Source organism: Bison bison, unplaced genomic scaffold (genome assembly GCF_000754665.1).
Source record: "Bison bison bison isolate TAMUID 2011002044 unplaced genomic scaffold, Bison_UMD1.0 scf7180017864483, whole genome shotgun sequence".
Classification (NCBI taxonomy): domain Eukaryota; kingdom Metazoa; phylum Chordata; class Mammalia; order Artiodactyla; family Bovidae; genus Bison; species Bison bison.
This window is the reverse complement of record NW_011495043.1, coordinates 356,608-369,243: the sequence shown is the minus strand read 5'-3', so window position 1 is coordinate 369,243 and position 12,636 is coordinate 356,608. Positions and strand designations below refer to the sequence as shown.

The window sequence follows — 12,636 nt, the reverse complement described above, 5'->3', positions numbered from 1 at the left end:
CTATCTTTGGGCCTCTCAGTGGTGCAGTGGTAAAGAATCTGCCTGCCGACGCAGGAGATGCCAGAGACTCAGGTTTGATCCCTGGATGGGGAAGATTCCCTGGAAAAGGAAATGGCAACTCACTCCAAGAATACTATTCTTGCCTGGGAAATCCCATAGACGGAGGAGCCTGGTGGGCTACAGTACATGGAATCACAAAGAGTTGGACACAACTGAGCACATGCTTGCATACACACGCACACGCGCACACACACACACACACACACACACACACATGCAGCCTGTCTGAATAGGAAGATATATGAAGATATTGTTGCCACAAAGTGATTTACTGTTTGAATATAAATACAGTTGAAGTAGCAACAGAATCCTCTGGGAAAATGAACAAGTTGGTTCCAAATATACAGAAAAAATTGCTAATGAAACAGATGGTGGGTGGGTGAGCAGCAGATGTGGGCAGGTGGTGGGGGGCTGTTGCTTAAATATCAAGACTTCTTTAAAGCCATAGAAGTGTAGATACTTGGTTTTTGTGTTGGAATAAACAATAAACCAACGGAATAGAGAACCCATGAAACAAAACCCATACACAAATCTATAGAAACTTATGACAGATCAATGGGAAATAGATGAACTATTCCTAACAGGTTTTTAAAAAGCATTATTTCCCTTGTGGCTCACTCAGCTGGTAAAGAACCTGCCTGAATGTGGGAGACCTCGGTTCAATTCCTAGGTTGGGAAGATCCCCTGGAAAAGGGAACAGCTACCCACTCCAGTATTCTGGCCTGGAGAATTCCATGGACTGTATAGTCCATGGGGTCGCAAACAGTCATATATACAACTGAGCTACTTTCAGTTCATAATAGATTTTGGACAACTGATTAGAGCCATGTTGTGGGGGGAAAGTGAATTTAAATCCCTATTATCACACCATACACATACACACCAACAATTCAATGTGGACTGAATGTAAAAAACAAAACTTTATACTTTCAGAATATAGCAGAATATCTTTATTAAGGATTTCTTCAACAAAATACAAAAAGCACAAAACATATAGGGAAAGGTTAATAAATTTGACATTAAACTTAAAAATTTGTCTAAAATGCATAACCTAATTTTAATCAAATATCTAGACTTAACTCACAGCTTATAAAAAGTAGAAAGGATGGGAGGACACCATGAAGATATCATCAAATAATTTCAGAATGTGGAATATTCTACAAAGCAACTGGCCTGAACTCTTCAATCTCATTTTAAAAAAAAAGTGGTTGGCGTGGAAGGATAGCAGGAAACTCTTTTAGACCAAGAGAATAAAATGACAATAACAAGCCCTACATGAAGCATGGTTGAGCCTGGGTTTAAAAACAAATCAACACCAAAAAATGACATCCCTGGGACAGTGGGAGAAATCTGAGTATGTGTTACATAATATGAGATTGTTGTTTGTTTTCAGTGTGACAATACTATTGTGGTTACAGAGGACACTTTGTAGAAAATGCATGGTGAAATACTGAAAGGTGAAATATCATGTTTTCAATTTACTTTAAAATTATTCAACCACAAAATGTTACTGTTTAATCTGGATGGAATATATATGGAGGTTTGTTATGTTTTTGTGTTTCTACACATGTATGAAACCTTTCATATTAAAAAGTTTGGGGAGAAAGGTGGGGGAGGCGCAATTTACAACTTGTGCTCTTCCAAAGGCATCAACAGGTGAAAATGTAACCAAGAACGGCAAGAAATGTTTACAACATTTAGTAGTAAAAAAGGACTAGTATCCACAATCTAATTCCTTAAGGAAACATAAAAAGGCAATAACATAAAATGCACAAAAGACAAGAAATAAGCTTTTCACTGAGAGCATTCAGGAAATGAATATACATGAAAAGAAGCTCGCTCAACCTTGTTAGCATTTAGGAAATGCACATTCAAACGAGACTTCCGCTCTGGCCAAAATGGAGCAACAGGGGCAGGATTTCCCTTCTCCACATTAAGCAATGCGACACCTGTACAAAACATATACAACAGACTTTTTCAGACACTGGACAACTGTGCAGGACAGTGACTCTTGAGAACAAACAGGGAAAGCCCTACCACTGCCCGAACTGACCACAGGGAGAGCCTGGGCGTTCCCCTGGTGGGGCGTTTAGGACACCAAGGTAAAATCTGTGGGGCAGACTACTGAAAACGGCAACCCACTCCAGTATTCTTGCCTGGGAAATCCCATGGACAGGGAAGCCTGGCAGGCCCCAGTCCATGGGGTCACAGAGCTGGACACGACTAAGTGACTAATACATACACAGAGTGCTGGAGAAAGGAAGGAGCTACAAAGGGAGAATTCCAGATCTGCAGAGTTCCCCTGAGGCTTCAGCTAAACAGTGTATACACTTAAGAAAACTACCCAAAGGTGGGGAAGAACCACCAGAAAGGAATAAGTGGTAAAATTCAAGTTCATGCAGGGCTCAGGATAGTTCTCATTCTCCATAGCCAGAGTGGAGAAAACTCATTATAAACCAGGCAAGAAGGAGGCTTATTCAGAAGGGTTATTACCTCAGTAGTGAGCAAAACCAGCTCTAGATTAAAGGTTGTTCTGGTCCTAGATCATTAAGTGTAAAAGCAAGCTATGAAAGAATCAAACTGCTTCTAAGTAACTATCTCTCAGAACAAAGCTCAACATATTTAAAGGAATAAGCTCCAGCATCCAACAATGTAAAATCCAAAAATTATCAGGCATGCAAAGAAGAAAATTACAACCTAATAATGACAGGGTAAAAAAATCAATAGAAACAGACAAGAAATGGTAGATGATAGAATGGTCAAAATAGTAATTACAAATAACATGTCAGATGTCCAAAACAAAAAACAAACAAAAAAAAAGAGGAAAGCAGGAGTCTGGAAGGAGAGACACGGAAGATATTAAGAAAGACCCAAATGGAACTTCTGAAGATTAAAAATATAATGTATGAGCTGAAAAATACACTGGATAGGATTAATAAGAAATTAGATACTTCAGGAGAAAAGGCTAATGAACTTGAGGACATAGCAACTGAAACCAATCTGGAAGACAGAGGGAAAAAAAGACAAAGTAAAAACAAAACAGAGCACAAGAGTGCTTGCTGCGAGACAGTGTCAGGTGGTCTAACACACAATTAACAGTCCCAGAGGGAAAGAAATGAAGGACAGAGACCAAAAACCCCAAAAATGAAAAAGCCCCCCAAATTCCAGATTTGGTGAAAACCGTAAACCTACAGATAAACAGTCCCAGCAGAAGAAACATGAAGGGGAAAACAAACAAACAAAAACTATACCAAGCACATCATAATCAAAGTGCTTAACAGCAGTGATCAAGAGAAACCTTTAAATCAACCAGAGAAAAAGAATTAAAAAAAAGCTTTATACAGAAGAACAAATGTAAGAATAATAGTAGTGTTCTTGCTGGAAACTACAATAATATACCACTTAACAGCCACTGGATTGGCAAACTTAAAAAGTCTGAAATTAGCAAGTACTAGACATGATATATGATGTGAAATATTACCATGTGAAACAAAGGTAATTCAAATAGTGCCTAGGGGTATGAACTGGTATAGCCACTGCAGAATATAATTTGGCATTATCTTATAAAGATGAAAATATCCATATCACATGACCAAGCAAATTATTCCTAGATAAAGAATGTTTATAGCAGCATTGTGTACAACAGCAAAAAACAAAAACAAAAACACACCAAAACCCCAAACATCCATCAACGGAAGAATGGATAAATTACGGACTTGTCATATAATACAGTATAGCAATAAAAATGAATGACTTTTAGAAGACACTAAGTTGAAAAAAGCCAGTCACAGAAGTAAACACACATTATACCATTTACATAAAATTCAAAAAAATACAAAACTTAGTACTTCATTTAGGGATATTTACATATGTTGTAGAACTGTAATAAGCAAGAGAATGACAAACACAACGTTCAAAATAATAATTATTTGAGGAGAGGGCACTTTTAAAATGCCAGCAATATTCATTTCCTAAGTTGGCTGATTGGTACATGGACATTTATTATTCTTTATACCTTATATATACATGATTGTGTATTTTTGCAGGTATGAAATACTTCATTAAAGATAAAGACTGAAAATATGAAAGACTTTAAAAATGAAAACTACTGATTTATGTATAACAATAAAATTAGTGTAAAAAAGTATACAAAGAAAATGTTCTTTATGTCTTTTAGCGCCCTACACAATCAGTATTCATCTAAAAGGGCCATAATCCTACTATGAAAAAAAATAACAAGCAGAGTCTTTAACTGCTCTCATACAAAACCTGAACATCTGGTACTCCAAGTTATACAAGAGTAAATACGTTAGCACTCATGTCTGATTCTTCGACTTTCATCTGTACTTGGATTTTTCTTTATCTTTGGATTTCCTGGGACTCCTGCTTCGGTCTCTCTTTTTACTCCTTTCTCTTTCATAGGGATCTGCCTGGTATTTGGATTTGTGACTGTTACTATAGTGGCCGTCCCTTTCTCGAGATCGGCTACGACTTCGATTCTGAGGTCGGTCCCTCTTTTCACTCTTTTGCTTCTCCCAACAACTTTCTTCTTCTTCATAGTGACCAAAGCCCATTTCCCTGTAGATATCCTATCAAAGAAATAGAGAGGTATAAGTGAAACAGTAAAATAATCATTTTGTAGGTACTATCAATTCACAAAACTTAAGACATGTCTCCCATTAGCAAGCAGTTTTAACAGGTCAAATTTGAACACTACCACTAATGCCAAGAATCCTGTAAATTAAAAAGCAAAAATAATTCAGAAAAAGAGTTAACCATTTTCTCATTGATCTCATTGCTTTGTATCTACTATTTCAGCTGAACTGAAAGATCACATCTAAAAACAAGGAACTGAAATAGCCCAGTTGAAATAAGTCTTTGGGCAAAATTGCAATACCAAGAATTCTGGTTATGCACAGCCATCGTTCCACTCCCTCCTTCCCCCCTCCCCCAAAATGCGGTTCCTTCACTGATCTACAATGAAACTACGAAAATCCCCATTAAGAAAGCTATAAAGAAGACATCATTTAAATAACATATCCAAAAGAGATTTTAGACAGGTCAATCAGTCTAAAGAGGAGAGAAAACAGATTCTGAATACTTGGGTCTGAGCAATTGTTTTTAAAGTATTTTTTATAACAGCTTCTCTCTAAATCTTTAAATAAAGTTTCTTGTTTAGACTAAATGTTTTTTAACAAAATCATTATTAACATAGCCGATAAATGTTTTATTAAAATCATTATTGACACAGTTCTTTAAAAAAGAATTCACTGCCCCAAAGATGACAAAGTGGGTACATTTACTTCTATTTTCAATAACTAAATAGCAGTGGTCCATGGAATTCTCCAGCCAAGAATACTGGAGTGGGTGCCATCCCCTTCTCCAGCAGATCTTCCTGACCCAGGGACTGAACCCAGGTCTCCAGGACTGCAGGTGGATTCTTAACCGTCTTTACCATCTGAGTCACCAGAGAAGCCCCTCAAGTAGCAACAGTAACTTTTCCATACAGAAAAGGGCTAGTTACAGCACAACAACTCTATCTCTGCTTATGTTTTATCCTTGATCAAAACGAGTATCTCAGCAAGTGGCTGAAATCTAAAGATATCAGAGCCAATGCTCTTTCAAGAATAATTGATAAAATTCAACTTTCTTAAAAGATTTCTCAAAAGAAAGGGGAAATTCTGAGGACTGAACTCCCAAGTGCCCAATTCTATTACCTTAGACATTATTACAGTAGATGCAAATATCAAGGTTTAAAATCCAAGTGATGAATACCTATGGTTATGGACTGGGTTTTAAGGAAATGATTCACAATTATTCCATATAATGTCCAGATACTAAACATTATGCTTATTACAGGGACTGCAGTACGGGAAAACAGACCTAACAAGACTGTCACATGCCAAAGCATTTGTGGAAGACCTCCTATAAACTGATTCACGATTTCCCACAATGCTAATAGTTCCTATCATTCTGTTAAGAGTCCCAGAGGTAGAAAATGAGTAGGCGTTTCAGCTTAAACTTTTACCAATTATTTTTGAGCAAAATGTGACCTCCCTAGGAAAAAGACTTTTTTTGTTCTTCCTGTAACATACACAAAATGTAAATATGTATGTACTATTCTGACTGTACAGCAAGCGCTGGTTGAGGCAATAAACTTCTTAAATGGAGAGACTGTTTTAACTGATGGATAATCCTATAAAGTCTTCAGCACACTATTATACCAACAGGCACTTACATGCTTTGAGTGTTTAAAATAAGAAAGAGATTACACAGTACTTAATTCTTTTTGAAAAAAATTGAGGAAGCTGAAAATCTGAAATGGACTGAAATCTTAAAGCCTCTCCTACTTGGCTTAGTTTTCAAAGCTACACAAGCTCTGAAGTCAGGCAGTTCTAGGTTCGAATGGTCTTTGCCATTTAGGAAAGGTGTCAAACAAATCCTCTTGAGGTTAGATTTATCAGTGAAGGTTTACAGAGAAGCTAAAAAGGACTTGAGATGAGCCTCAAAGGATGAGTGAGTTAGGGCTTGGATTGGCTGCAAGAAGGCTAATGCAAGAAGTGTATGTGAAAACTGAAAGCAAGGAAGACTGAGCACTGTATGCATGAAGGAGAAAAGTTTAGGTGAAGCCATATTAGAACAGATCCAAGTATGTGTCTGCACAGTGCTCAGTGCTCACAGAGTACAATGTTATCCTCATTCTAGATATAAGGAAACTGAGACTCTAGAGATGGACATACACTGGAGAAAGTTATTTAACTGATCAGTAACTTTACATATAAAACTTAAAAAGGGTCAGTAATGGAAAAAAATACCATATCTGACTGAATTTTTAAAAAATGTTAAAGTTTCAGTCCTCCTACTAAACTGTAAGTCCATGGGCTTGTGGGGTCAGGATCTTCATATCTAAGGTAAGGGAAACGACTGAGATGAGCTCTAAGTCATCTCCAGTATGGGTTTTTAGAAATTCTACTCATTTTATAGATTTAAGAAATAAGACATGATGATTAAACAAGCATGCAGCTAAAAAAAAAGAAAGAATACCATAAAGGCCAGTTTAAGGCAATCAACTTAACTGAGCCAATGACTTCTGTAGAGTAGTCAAAAAATTAAAAAATCAACCTTTGCTGAGGTCTCTGGCAGTAAACTGGAGATTTAGTCACATCTAAATCACTAAAATAATATTAAATGATTAAAATAACAAAAACAGATTATAAGAATACTGAACACCTATGAAAGCCACAGAGGAGGACAGGCAAGCAATCTGATGCTTCTCAGCCAGGCAGCCACGGCTGAGTACTCATTTCCTGTAACCCCAGTAAAACTCAAACCTCAAGAACACAGTAACCATCTCTGGATTTAAGACATGAGGTGGAAAAATTATAAACAGATTTCAAATTGAACAGTAAGGCTGTCAGTCAATAAAAAACAAAGCACTTGAAGAAATAAAGCATTCTTAGGAAACTAAGCTCACCAAGCAAAAAGACCAAGAAATAGGAAAATTTGAGCTGTACCTGAAAATTACCTAGCACTGAAAATTTCCTTTAATGATTACGTAATACTTTTGAGATTAAACTTGAAAGGATAAAAAGCAGAATAACAGAAAAAATTGGGCCCACTGAAATCTTAAATATGGATGCTATTTTATTAGAAGGAAAAGAAAATCAGTGCAGCTACATTATTAAATCAAAGTATAAAACCAAAAACAACTGCTTTAATACACTTCAAGGGAAGAGATAAAGTTAGAATATTATTGCCAAAAGGGAAGGACATTTGCTGCTGTTACTGTAAAGTCTTAAGTAATAAAATAGCAAGACAAAGAAAGACTCACAGAAAGGCAGGGGTGCAAACGTGAGAACCACAGACTTGAAATGCAGCCCATTTTCAGATTTTTTTAAGACTGCTGATTATCTCAAACACATCAACGTGTATTTCAGGCCTAAATTTATCACGGATTCCATGTACAAGTGTAAGATGAGGAGCTGTGGCAACTCATGGGACTTAGCATCATTATAGAGTTTTAGTGGAAAACATGCTAAATATTCATAGAAATGTGATATAGCTACCATTAAAAAAGATGTTGAGGTGATCAGTGGCTAAATTAATAAGAGTATAAAAATTAATAGGGAGATGTTCCTATTAGATGACACTGGAATATTATACTACGGGACAAGCTACATTAGAATTCACAATTGGATTTAGCAAAGAAAACTGCTGGCAGGAATATATTTCAGGGAAGGAGATTTAGGAAAGAATTTTGACAGGAATACATTCCAGGTAAGAGGAACAGCAGTAGGGGTCCAGGTCCAGATTTACACTGTGGTTCCACCACTCACTGGCTGCATTAAGACACTGGCAAGTAGCTTAACCTTTCTATCTTTCACCTGCTTGTGAACAGAGACAATAGCATCCACCTCGCATTACAAGGACGCAAGAGACATTACTATCACTGATTCATGTGAGGATTACTGGAGGGATTGACAAGGGTGTAACTTAAAAACACAGAGTAGGGCATGAATGATGGGAATCTTTAAATAGCAAAAGGGCAACTGAAAGAAGAGAAAGTAGATCCTTGCTGGATGACAGCAAGGAGTAGGAGGATATGCTGTCTAGACAATAGGGTGCTAATACATATAAAACATGCATTTGCTGTCATTTTTTAAAATGAAGAAAAAAACCATAAAACACATAAAATGGTTACCTTTGGGGAAAGAAGAAAAGGGGGAGAGGACAGGGATAGTAGCTAGGCGCCATATGTGTACCACTTTGTAGACTTCACTTTGGAAGCACACAATTTTTCAAACTACAATAGAAAATATTTTAAGCGATCTGTAAACATCAAAAGGAACAACTGAAATGTGAATCCAGTTAATGGCCTTACCACAGAGAGAAATGATTCCAAGTGATTTAAAACATACTGACTGTAAAAATAATAGTTACAGCCAATGTAGAAAATGTTTGCACACACACTTTTTGTTTCCACTTAATCTTAACAACGTACCTGAGACAAATATTATCTCAATTTCACAGAGGAGGAAACCATGGCTCAAGAAAGTTTAAATTACGTGATGAGGTCACATTAATGATCAGCAATGTAGGAATCTGGGCTTCCCTTGTGGCTCAGCTGGTAAGGAACCCAAACCTAGCTCTTCTGACAGACAAAACCTTTACTCTTCTGACAGACAAAACCTTTACTCTGCCAGTCACACTGCATCTCTCCATCTGTGTCTTTGCTTGACATGCCCACTGCCGTGAGCTCCCCCAACCTCCCCAACTGAACGCTTCCTCATCTACCAGGCCCAGTTTAAAGGTCCTCGTGTGGTAAAAACCAGAGCAAGGGGTTGTAATGTAATCTGCTTTTCAATTAACTCAGAGCCAAACTGCAGGTTGGAAATGATTTCTTCTCTTTATAATTTACTTTCTTTGGGGAATTTTTATTATCATTGTCTTAGAAAATTTACTGTTTAGGAAAGCTTTGGGGATGATCAAGCTAACTATTTAATGTGGCTTTTATTTCATATATACCATATGGGAGGGCATAAATGTTTTTTTCAGGTTCTAAAACCTCAAGAGCTATAAGTGCTGTACATAACACCTGGTAATAAATTAACATGATAAATTAGAAGGATTTTTTTTTTTTTTTTACAATAACCACACTTGTTTTTGATGGGAATGAGTAAGTGTTAATAGGGATGAAAATCATTCTTGCTTCACAATGTGGAACTATATGACATGTTAAGTTATTCTGAAAACAATCTTTTATAATCTGTTATATATATTCTTGAAATTAAAGTTTCATTACCCGAGTAAAACCGTTCTACATCTTAAGAATTAAGAACGCATCCATCCCTGTTCAGAAGCATACCTTTATTCCTAAATTACATCATTAAGATGTATGTCTTTCTCTACAGCTGAGTCTGAATAACAGTACATACCTGATTGGTATTTTTGATTGGCATGTAGTCCTCATCTTCTTTTTCTTCAGAGCAGTGGCGGGTCTTCTTCTTGTGCTTTTTACTTGTGTGTGAGTGACCTGCCTTTGAGTCTTCTGCCTGCTCATCTAGTACAAGTTCGTATTTGGCACTGGAGCAACTAGTTAAGGACAAATGTGAGAACTGACACAGATAATACATCAAAACATGAGAATCTGGTCAACAAAGGAGGCCATGAGGCTAAAGACAACTTTTTAAAGCAAAAAGCATCTCAGAGCATAGAATATATTTCTAAAACAAAACTAATTCATATTTTACTTCATTACACAGGCAGGAAAAATGGAAAGAACTCGTTTCAAATAAACAGTTTATAATGGGTAAGTGGGCAAAAAATACAGGGGAAAAATTGATTTCATAAATGAAAAATATAAGTAGCATTAAAAAAACAAGGAAACCTATTTGTCAATAATGAAAACATTTAAACTTAGAAAATGAGGCACATATTTAACTTGAAAATATTAAGACATTATAAACCCCAATGCCAGAGAAGCTATGTAAGATGAAAATACACTCACGTGACTCTTCGAGTGTAATTTCAGTCCTATAGGAGAAAATTTAGCAAGGCATATCAACAGTTATCATGTTGAAATTCAAATAAGAATTCATAAAAAACTGAAGTGACAGTAAGTTAAGTGAATAACGGCACAGCTGTCCCTCACTGTCCACCGGGGTTGGTTCCAGGACCTCCTAAGGAGACCAAACGCCACAGATGTTCACGGCCCTTATATAAAAAGCATAGTGTTTGCCTATAACCTACACACATGCTCCCTTACACTCCAAATCATCTCTAGATTACTTATAAAACCTACCGCAATGTAAATGTGATGTAAATAGATGTAAATACAATGTAAATGCTACATAAATAACTAGCTGCCTCCACAGCAAATGGAAGTTTTGCTTTTGGGGACTTTCTGGTATATTTTTACTGAATATTTTCCATCTGCAGTTGGAGACCCACGGATGCAGAACCTGCAGATGCAGAGGCCCGACTGCATACATAACAGGATCTATCTTAAATAACAGAAACTGAGAATAAGCCGCCTAGTAATAAAGGTACACATAAACACATCAGAGCACTGCAACGTGGAATTATAAAGGGAGTTATTAACAACGACAAATGAATGCTGTTAAATGACCTGGCACGGTGTCTATAAAAAATTATAAGTTAAAACAGCCTGAAGCAAAAATTGTATATAACTATGAAACTTCATAAAAGATCAAGATTTGAAAGGAACAAGGAAAAATAAAACGTATCATTTGCCTAAATGGTAGAACTATGAGTGAATCTTTCTTAATTTCACATAAATATATTATAAAAATTATAATAATGTATGCTTTAATTTATAAATGTGTTTAATAAACTACAATATCTGAGAATGAGAAAAAATGTAAAACTATTAAGACCTCTCTAACAATAATCTTAAACCCTAAAACAGGCAAGACTAGAATAGTGGTTTTCAAAAAAAGATTAGGAGGAAGCCCAAAACACAGAACTATTTTAGTGGCGTGTAGGACTAGAGTAAAAGCAAACACACTTCCCTTAGGACTGGAGTTTCACGTCTCTTTTCACCAGGCCACAGCTCTATGCTCCCTCAGGGAGTAGGAAAACACTGCACCCTCTGGCTTCTCACAAGACGGCTGGCGACAGCTAACCAGCCTGTACCATTCTATCATTACCCCACTATCTCCAACTTCTTTCTTCCTTTAGTCCGTGTAACAGTGTTTCCACGGTACCTTAAGGATAGTCTCCTTTTCCGAATACAAATCCAATAGCCCTTGCCTATGATTTCACCTCAGTATTTGCTCTACACATGCTGCTCTGTTCCAAGTGCATCAGAGTTCCTGAGTATTTCTAATTGCTACTCAACAGGGTATAAAATCCATTTAGTGGGTCACTGAAAGCCAGCATTTTAAAATAATATAGACCAGAAAACAGAGTACATGGAATCTAATAAAAATAGTATTTTATAAACTTGTCTTTCAATTCTGCGTGTATGTGTATGATTATACTTGGACTGTCCTGGGGGAAGATGTAAACTGTATTCCTTAAATAATGGACCAGAGTTAAAGAAAACAGTACCCCACCTCAGCCCTCATCTCTCCATATTTGTTGTAGCTTTAATGTCACTACTTACAGTATCATTTGAGGATCCTCTGACCCCTCACCTCTATTATAAGTCCCATACCTCATGAGAAACACTAGGCTGGAAGAAGCACATGCTGGAATCAAGATTGCTGGGAAAAATATCAATAACCTCAGATATGCAAACGACGCCACCCATATGGCAGAAAGTGAAGAAGAACTAAAGAGCCTCTTGATAAAAGTGAAAGAGCAGAGTGAAAAAGTTGGCTTAAAGCTCAATGTTTAGAAAACTAAGATCATGGCATCTGGTTCCATCATTTCATGGCAAATAGATGGGGACACAGTGGAAATAGGGGCTGACTTTATTTTTCAGTTCAGTTCAGTTCAGTTCAGTCACTCAGTCATGTCCAACTCTTTGCGACCCCATGAACTGCAGCACACCAGGCCTCCCTGTCCATCACCAACTCCCGGAGTCCACCCAAACCCATGTCCATTGAGTTG

The 12,636-nt window shown here is 36.9% G+C and overlaps 1 protein-coding gene across 1 annotated transcript in view; it reads right to left on the bottom strand.

Moving 5' to 3' along the window:
• Positions 1-992: 992 nt before the first annotated feature.
• Positions 993-12,636, bottom strand: part of PPIL4 (peptidylprolyl isomerase (cyclophilin)-like 4) — a 40,061-nt gene continuing 28,417 nt past the window's right edge. The window contains exons 12-13 of the mRNA XM_010862547.1: positions 9,996-10,143; positions 993-4,649 (exon numbers count right to left, since the gene is read on the bottom strand). Coding sequence (XP_010860849.1) covers positions 4,398-4,649; positions 9,996-10,143 — 400 coding nt within the window. The 3' untranslated portion in view covers positions 993-4,397. The remainder of the gene's footprint in view (positions 4,650-9,995; positions 10,144-12,636) is intronic.